Source organism: Saccostrea cucullata, unplaced genomic scaffold (assembly GCF_032062105.1).
Source record: "Saccostrea cucullata isolate Sc308-1 unplaced genomic scaffold, CSIRO_AGI_Scuc_v1 ctg18684, whole genome shotgun sequence".
Taxonomy (NCBI): Eukaryota; Metazoa; Mollusca; class Bivalvia; order Ostreida; family Ostreidae; genus Saccostrea; species Saccostrea cuccullata.
Window position 1 is genome coordinate 1 of NW_026940083.1, and position 9,772 is coordinate 9,772.

Genomic DNA, 9,772 nt, shown 5'->3' on the forward strand with positions numbered 1-9,772 from the left:
GGGGGGCAATTGAATTTCAGCATTTTTATGACCATTTAAAGTGCATAAAGTAGCAAAGTAAAACCATATTTCTCATATACTGAAAAATTTTACTTTAAATTGTCAGTCTGTATGAAGGAAGAAAAAATATTTGAAGTTTTTATTATTGTATTAAAGGGGAATATTTTACTCCTCAAAAGGGGAAAATAAAATCTTCAGAGAAAATTTTCTCTAGGGGAAAAACACAGAATATCGGTAGTAAATATGCCCTAGATTAATCCCTGATATGCTATACACCTAAAAGTCATTATAAACATACACTTTTACAGGTGATGGAACCGGGGGAGAGTCCATATATGGAGGGATGTTCCCAGGTAAGTTAACAGGGTTTATATTTAGAAAAAGTGTAAAATTCTATATCCTGGTCAGACAAAGGTAATAATAGTGGGAATGCGAGGGTATAAGAAATATGTAGATATCACCAAATTTGTCTACCTCATGTTCTGTTAGGATGATAAGTTAACTAAAGGACCAAGTCTGAGATTGAATTTCAATGTGAAAATTGCTCAGAATCCTGGTTTTTACATTGAAAAGTAACGTCATTAATTTATTTCTATTTCACAATTATAATTTAAAATTGTGGATTATGGTATTATCCTCTGCAGTAACATAATCTTTTATTCCTTTTGAAATCTTTTCTAATTTTTTCTTAGAATTGTTGTTGTGTGATGTGTTGTATTTGTATTGTTTCATCTTGTATATTATTAGTAACATTTAGTTTCTTGAACATTCCAGAGTGGTCAACATGTTCGGTCATTTGATCTAGAACATTCTTAAATTTTGTGTATGTCCAGATTGTTCCAGTAATATCATGTTTTAACACTTTCTAGAATATTCTTGATTTATAATACTGTATAAATACCCTGTCAATTCGATGCATAGATATACTTTGTCGTATAAGCACTATTGAGATATAACTGGGATATATTTTCACTGGGACATTGTGTGCAGCAACGGACACTCTGATGTATGTATTTTTAGATTTTTGCTAAGTTTGTACTTAATGATTAGTATATTACTGTAAATAAATTATTGTTAAGTTTAAACTGTGTGATTGATCTTTGCTGGCATTTAGGGTTATTCTCACCCATAACAGAATTGGGGGCTCGTTCGGGATCAAGAATTTCTTGCACTTTTGCAGTTCATTGTCAGAATTTTGTTAATTAAATTGTTAAATTTGACTATAAGCCAGCAAAAATCAACATGGTATTTTCGGTCACAGACTTTCTTAGTTCACCAAGTGTTCAGGTTTTCGATACGTTAAAAAAGGATGACTTGATTGCATTAGGTTTGCATTTTGGGTTAGATGTTAAATCCTCTCAGAAAAAGCAAGACATTAGAATTAAGGTTGCAAACAAACTAGTAGATGAAAACATCTTTGAAAAATACGATCTTCCAGAATATACAGTTAGATCAGAGTTAGGCTCTTATAAAATGGCAGACTATCAGTTTCAATTAGAGTTAGAGAAAATGCGATTAGAAAGAGAAAAATTAGAAAGAGAAGAGCGAGAAAGAGATAGAGAAAGAGAAAGAGAAGAACGAGAGCGTGAACGGAAATTTGAATTAGACAAATTAGAAAGACAAGAGCACTTTGAGTTAGAGAAATTAAGATTACAGCATAAACCAGAACCCTCATTTGTCAAGAATGAATTTGATGCAGCAAAAAATATTAGGTTAGTTCCGAAATTTCAAGAAAAATCTGTAGACAAGTATTTTCCCCAATTCGAAAAAGTCGCAGAAAATCTTAAATGGCCACAACACGTTTGGTCAACAATGTTACAAAGTGTACTGGTTGGCAAAGCAGCTGAGATATACTCTGCACTAGGGGTAGCTGAAAGTTCAGACTATGAGAAGGTCAAAGCAGCAATATTAAAAGCATATGAATTAGTACCTGAAGCGTATAGACAAAAGTTCAGAAAGTATAGAAAGTTTGATAATCAAACATTTGTTGAATTTTCACGAGAGAAAGAAGATTTATTCGATCACTGGTTTAGATCTAAGAAACTTGATAAAACTTTTGCTAATTTGCGCCAAGTCATCCTGGTAGAAGAGTTTAAGGAATGTGTTACTCAAGATTTGAAAACACATCTAGAAGATAAGAATGTTAAAACTCTTGAAGAGGCAGCAGTCATATCTGATACTTATGCTCTGTCTCATAAAAAGAATTTTGTATCAAGATCTCAGACTAGCAGTAATTCTACAAATTCAGACACATATAAAAAGAGTGGTTCAGGGTCTCAGTCTTTCACAAGTTCCCAGTCTCCATCCCAAGGTGGTTCTAAGTCCGGTCCAGGACGTTTTGAAGGATCTTCTGGAATAGGGTCGCTTCCTACTTGTAGTTATTGTAAGAAAAAGGGTCATCTGATCAGTGAATGCTTTAAACTTAAGAGAAAAATTGATTTTGATAAAACTCAACCACATGCTTGTGCGGCAGTTAGAGGTGATAGAGAAGCCTTAGTTTCGATTTGTTCTGACACTCCTGATGTCCAGGGTTCACAGTCCAGTTCTATTGATTCTATGGAGGATTATAAGCCCTTTATGTCTCAGGGATTTGTTTCACTCGGTGACTCTAGCGAAATAAAACCTGTCCAGATTTTGAGAGATACTGGTGTTGCACAGACGTTATTGTTAGAGGGCGTGCTTCCTTTGTCTGAGCAGACTTCTACTGGTGGGTCAGTTTTATTACAGGGTGTGGAGCTAGGCGTCATTGATGTTCCCCTGCATAGAATTAGTTTGAAGTCAGATTTAGTTACTGGACCTGTTATCGTAGGTGTTCGACCTACTCTTCCCGTTCCAGGCATTTCTTTGTTGCTAGGCAACGATTTAGCTGGTGGAAAAGTTGTACCAGATCCTATAGTTTGTGAGAAAATCACTCCAGATGTCATGTGCGATGATGAAGATGATGACATTTATCCAGCCTGTGCTGTTACTAGAGCGATGGCCAGAAGACGAGAAATGGAGGCAGACCATACTCAAGCCTTTGACGAGACGAATTCCTCTGTTGATATTGATTTGAATGACACTTTCTTATCTGACCTTGATGGCACTCAAACAAGCATGGAACCACACAATATCAAGAAGCAAAAGAAGAAAGAACTTTTACCAAAATTTGGTGGTGAGGATGATGAGTTTCATCCACTAGTTAGCCAAGGCAAGGACATCCTCAGCCGAGAACGTTTACTCTCTGAACAACATAAAGACCCAGATATCATTCAACTTAGTAAGAGGGCACTTCCACCAGAAGAGGCTACTAAAGTTGGAGAATGCTTCTATATGAAAGATGGCATCCTTATGCGAAAATGGCGACCACCTGACGCTTCTCCAGGTGAAGTGTGGCGTGTTGTTCACCAGATAGTGGTCCCAGCTGCTTATCGTCGAGATGTCATGAGTTTAGCTCACGATACACCTATGGCAGGTCATTTAGGTATCAATAAGACTTATAATAGGATTTTGAGTCATTTTTATTGGCCTAAGCTAAGAAAGGATGTTTCGAAGTTTTGCAAGTCATGCCATGTCTGTCAGATGGTAGGTAAACCAAATCAGAAGATACCATCTGCTCCTCTCCAACCCATTCCAGCTTTTGAAGAACCATTTAGTCGAGTGTTGGTGGATTGTGTAGGACCTTTGCCTAGGACTAGGTCAGGAAACCAGTATTTACTTACCATTATGTGTACATCCACTCGATTTCCTGAAGCCATACCTCTAAGGAATATAAAGGCAAAGAGCATAGTTAAGGCCCTAACCAAGTTTTTCAGTTTTGTAGGAGCACCCAAGGCAATTCAGTCGGATCAAGGCTCAAATTTTATGTCGGGGTTGTTCCAGCAAGTCATGTATGAGTTGGGTATAAGGCAATATAGATCAACTGCTTATCATCCTGAGTCCCAGGGAGCGCTAGAACGTTTTCATCAAACCCTAAAAACAATGCTGAAGACCTATTGTTACCAGTATGAGAAAGACTGGGATGAAGGGGTTCATCTTGTGCTATTTGCTGCACGAGAAGCAGTCCAGGAGTCTCTTGGGTTCAGTCCTTTTGAATTGGTGTTCGGTCATACAGTTAGAGGTCCTTTGAAATTGTTGAAGGAAAAGTGGCTGACTGAGACTAGTGATCTTAATCTTTTAGATTATGTGTCTGATTTCAAAGAAAAACTTTACAATGCTTGTAAATTAGCACAAGAAAATTAGAAGAGTTCTCAGATGAAAATGAAAATGTGGTATGACAAAGATGCCAGAAATAGGGTGTTTAAGCCAGGTGATAAGGTTCTTGTATTTTTACCTATTCCTGGTCATCCTTTACAGGCCAGATTTTATGGCCCTTATGAAATTGAAAGCAAGATCAGTGATGTAAACTATGTAGTTAAGACACCAGGTCGACGTAAAGAGAAACGGGTTTGTCACATTAACATGTTAAAAGAGTATTTTGAAAGGTGTGACCGAAATTCTGTAAAACCAGTTTCCACTTTAGCCAATGCTAAGACTGTTCAAAATTGTATTGAAAGTGATACGAGTGTAGAAATGAATGAGAAAGATTGTAATCAGAGTGTCTGTTGAAAAACTCAGAAGTTTTGGCTAATTTGGATGCTAAACTTGGACATTTGAACATTCACCAAAAAGAACAAGTTAAAAACTTGACGAGTGAGTATCATCAAATCTTTTCGGATGTTCCAAAGAAAACTAATGCAACTTATCATGATGTCATAGTGGGTGACGCTCTGCCTATCAAACAACATCCGTACCGTCTTAATCCAATAAAATTGCAGTACCTAAGAAGGGAAGTGCAGTACATGTTGGACAATGACATTGTTGAACCTAGTAAAAGTGATTGGAGCTCACTGTGTATTCTTGTACCAAAACAGGACGGTTCGTACCGATTATGTACAGACTTTAGAAAGGTGAATTCTGTTACCAAAACCGATTCATATCCAATACCTAGAATCGATGACTGTATTGACAACATTGGAAACGCGAAATTTGTCAGTAAATTTGACTTGTTGAAAGGCTACTGGCAAGTACCGTTAACAGAAAGAGCAAAAGAAATATCTGCTTTTGCTACACCAGATGGACTTTACCAGTATAAAGTAATGCCTTTTGGCATGAAAAACGCACCGGCTACATTCCAAAGGATGATTCACTCCCTTCTTCAAAACCTCGAGGGTTGCGAGGCCTACATTGATGATGTCATCATATACAGCAACACATGGGACGAACATATCCGAATCATGCGTGCTTTATTTGACATTTTAGCTAAAGCAAACTTAACTGTGAACCTTGAGAAGAGCGAATTTTGTCATGCTTATGTAGAGTATTTAGGTCATAAAGTAGGTCAAGGTTATGTTACACCAATTATGGCTAAAGTGGAAGCTATTTCAAAGTTCCCGATTCCCACAAACAAGAAAGAATTAATGAGGTTTTTGGGCATGGCTGGGTTTTACAGAAAATTTTGTCCAAATTTTTCCTCAGTAGTTAGTCCACTTACAAATCTTTTACAAAAGAGGGTTAACTTTGAATGGACAGAGGACTGTGAAAAATCCTTTCATAAAATCAAATCTGTCCTTATGAGCAACCCAGTTCTGTCAACTCCAGATTTTTCTAAGCAATTTAAGCTTACTGTTGACGCTAGTGATGTTGGAATCGGGGCAGCTTTGTTTCAAGAACATAGTGATAAGGTAGATAGAGTTGTTTCTTATTTTTCAAAGAAACTTACAAAATGTCAACAAAAGTATTCCACCATTGAAAAGGAATGCCTTGCTTTGTTGTTAGCCTTACAGCATTTTGATGTTTATCTGAATGTTACTTTGCATCCAATTCTTGTATATACGGATCACAACCCCCTGACATTTTTGCATAAATTGTCAAACAAGAATCAAAGACTGACTAGATGGAGTTTGTTGTTACAAGAATACAACTTAACAATTAAGCATATCAAAGGCAAAGACAATGTTATTGCAGACGCCTTGTCAAGAGTATCGTAAACATACTAGATTTTGTATTAATGTACCTATGTTTTAATAATATAAGTTTTCATTGACATTCAAACTTTTTAAGGGGGGAGGTGTTGTGTGATGTGTTGTATTTGTATTGTTTCATCTTGTATATTATTAGTAACATTTAGTTTCTTGAACATTCCAGAGTGGTCAACATGTTCGGTCATTTGATCTAGAACATTCTTAAATTTTGTGTATGTCCAGATTGTTCCAGTAATATCATGTTTTAACACTTTCTAGAATATTCTTGATTTATAATACTGTATAAATACCCTGTCAATTCGATGCATAGATATACTTTGTCGTATAAGCACTATTGAGATATAACTGGGATATATTTTCACTGGGACATTGTGTGCAGCAACGGACACTCTGATGTATGTATTTTTAGATTTTTGCTAAGTTTGTACTTAATGATTTGTATATTACTGTAAATAAATTATTGTTAAGTTTAAACTGTGTGATTGATCTTTGCTGGCATTTAGGGTTATTCTGACCCATAACATTGTCTATTTTATGTTTTCTTAGATGAGAATTTTGTGTTGAAACATGACAAAGAATTCCTTCTGTCCATGGCAAATCGTGGTAAAGACACAAATGGCTCCCAATTTTTTATGTAAGTATTATATTATAACAGTGGTATTGAAATCATAAAAATTATTCTTTTTTGCTCTTTATACTTTGTTTAAGATAATAACAATAATCCTGTTATTATAAAGATGTATAAATTAAAAATAAGTATTCTTTAAGCGGTATACAAAGCATCTGTGATAGTTTAAAGAAACATGCATATGTACAACAATTTAGTTAGTTTTTTGTCTAATCCGTGGTTATTTTTTTCTTCCTTGGGATTTGACAATTTGCATTTTCTTTTTAGAACAACGAAACCTGCACCACATCTTGATAAGTAAGTTTGTATTCCTTTTTTAAGGAAATTTTAGTATTATTCAGTTTTTAAAACTACACTTGAAATGCTTCGTATTGTTAATGCATAAATGATGAAGCTAGTACAAAATCATCATTTGTTTTATATCAAGGATTAATTTGATAATCTAATTGATATTTATGATTTTAGCAAGCATACAGTCTTTGGACATGTGATCTTTGGTCAAGAGGTGGTCACAAAGATAGAGAACTTAGAGACGGATGAAAAAAGTCGTCCAAAAGTGGATGTGAAAATTGCCAACTGTGGAGAATTAGTTCTTCAAGTAAAAGCCAAAGGTACATACTAGAGTTTGATTTAGCGCTTGATTGCTGAAATTTTCAAAAGGTATCTATGAATAACACAATTATTCATAAATATTAAGCTGTGAAGAACTATTCATGAATAAATTAGTTTTGTGAAGAAAAAGACAGTTATACTGCCCTCCTTGTATCTGCATTTTTCTATTTTCATCACTAATAACAAAAATGATACTTTACATATCTCTGCCAATATGCATTGCATAATTATGCTGGTAAGATTTTTATGGTTAATATTTGCACAAATTTCTAAAAGTACAGTATATTAATAAATGTGCTTTATTATTTATTGATAATGTGCTTAAACAGAATTTCAAAATTTAAATTACATATAACCAACTGAAAATAGCAATAAAATATGTGTGTCATTTTGAGGTCAGGAGTAAAATTTCTTATCATGATCTTTTACAGAAAAAAAAATTAAAAAGAATGTTTTCCTATTTTATTAAAAAAAAATATCATAATTAATGAAATGGTTTACAATCATGTACATTGTACAAATAAGCAAAGTCAGTACATTGGGTATTATTTACCCCTTAAATGTTACTCTATATTTCCTCATTCCATTATCAGATTAAACTTGGGTATTGAGGGCGTATGATTATGGCTTCATAGTATTCCCTTTTACTGATACCTTTTTTCTCGATGACTCTAGCTAAAAAGAGAAAGAAACACTCGGAGTCGGAAGCCAAGAGTTCTGGTGATTCAGATGAGTCATCTTCAGAAATGGAGAAAACGAAAAAGAAAAAGAAGAAACACAAAAAAGAATCCAAAAAGAAGAAGCACAAGAAAAGAAAAAAAGAGGAGGAAAGGTACACAAAGACATTTTATCCTTTTCAAGTTTTTAATTTACAACTACAGTGAATCTAACTCAGACCTTGTGTCTCGAATTTTTTTTTTCATCTCATAATTATGCAGCATCAAGCAAATACAGAAAATCCATGTTCTTGATTAGAATTAAATCTTTTTCATTGGTAAAAGTAATGTTTAAAATGACTTTGAAACTGCTTTATATTTATAAATTCAGTGCTGAACATTTGGATATTTTTTTCTGCAAATGAAAATGTAAGTGTATCCTTATGAAGTGGGTTTGAGGCTTTCAAATTAGTACAATTCTCTATTAAATATTGATGTTCACCTGATATTCCTAGTAAAGTTCAACTGTATATTCATTGTGAATTTTCACATAGATAAACTGATTAAGATTGTAATGTTGTTTCTGGTATTTAGTGCAAAGAATGAGCAGAAGGAAGAGGAAATCACCACAGTGTTCGCTCAGATTCGTCCGGATGAAATTCCCGACATTCCTCAGCAGAAGTTCTTAAGCAGGGTCAACAAAGAGGAGGAAATGGAAAAGTATTCAAACATCTATCTATCATTGCTACTAAAATTGGAGTACATTTGTACTTCTAAACATTCAAATTATGAACTGTAAAAGATGAATTCAGTTTAATTGTATATTTAAAAAAAAAATCATAGACCACTTGAAGAAGTGAAAAATCAGATTTTTACGAAATTTAGAGATAACAATTTTAATTATTTTGAAATGCTTTTTGCTTAATTTTTGTGTTATTTTTTGTTTTAGTTTTTGTGATGGTACTTTATATGATTCATGTTTATTGACTACAGAGAGAAGTCTCCCCCAGGCTATGGCAACCGACGGAGAATTGATAGGATTCCCTATGGAAACAAGCCCAAATTTACAGCCAGTGGGAGAAAAATTAAAGGCCGCGGCACATTGGTTAGTCTCTGAATTAAAAAGTTTTTATCTTCCCCATCAGCCTCAAAAGGACTGTAAAATACTTTTTTTTGCAGAAACCTCATTTATTTGGTAATTTTGAAAGACTGTTTTTCACGTAAATTTAATTTTCATGTATACATGTATTTGTAAAACAAAGATAATTTAGAACCATAACCAGAGTTTGTGAAAATTATGTCTAGCTTGTTAATGCCAAATGGCGATGTCGTGAAATGAAAGTGTCACAAAAATTCGGTGATCTACAGTACTGTTACAAATTTTTTTTTTAAAGTTTGCAAAGAAAGTACATGTGTATAAAATAACATTATAGAGTTTCAAGTTATGTGACTCCAGAATTTTTGGGGAAGTTGGAAACGTACCAAAGGAGACTGATTTTAGTATATGTATGAATCTAAGTAAAGCATTTATTATCATCGATAATTACAGAGATATAGAAGTAGGAGTAGAAGTGAGACACCACCTCACTGGAGGCAAGCCGTGGAAACTCGACTACGATCTAACCAGCAACAACAACAGCAGCAGCCGCCTTACCCAGGGGAGGATCAAGGGAGAGAAGAGAGGTGGGCGAGGGGGGACAGAATGACTGACCGGAGGGACAGGCAACCAATGAGGGAGAGACACATACAGGAGAACAACCAAGAGTCAAGGAGGAGGAGGTTAAACATTTATCTATAATGGTTAAAAGGTTTTAAGGTTTGGTTAAAGGAGGATTCGGACTTTTGAAATTTCGGAAGCATTTTATTTTGGAACT

The 9,772-nt window shown here is 34.6% G+C and overlaps 1 protein-coding gene across 1 annotated transcript; it reads left to right on the forward strand.

Moving 5' to 3' along the window:
- Positions 1-308: 308 nt before the first annotated feature.
- LOC134254730 (peptidyl-prolyl cis-trans isomerase G-like) lies at positions 309-9,677 on the forward strand (the record flags this gene model as incomplete). Its single annotated transcript, XM_062737265.1, has 8 exons — positions 309-353; positions 6,545-6,636; positions 6,898-6,927; positions 7,096-7,241; positions 7,918-8,074; positions 8,493-8,618; positions 8,892-9,003; positions 9,448-9,677. Coding segments are annotated over 8 exons (938 nt in total), but the record flags the coding sequence as incomplete, so codon positions are not given.
- Positions 9,678-9,772: the final 95 nt, after the last annotated feature.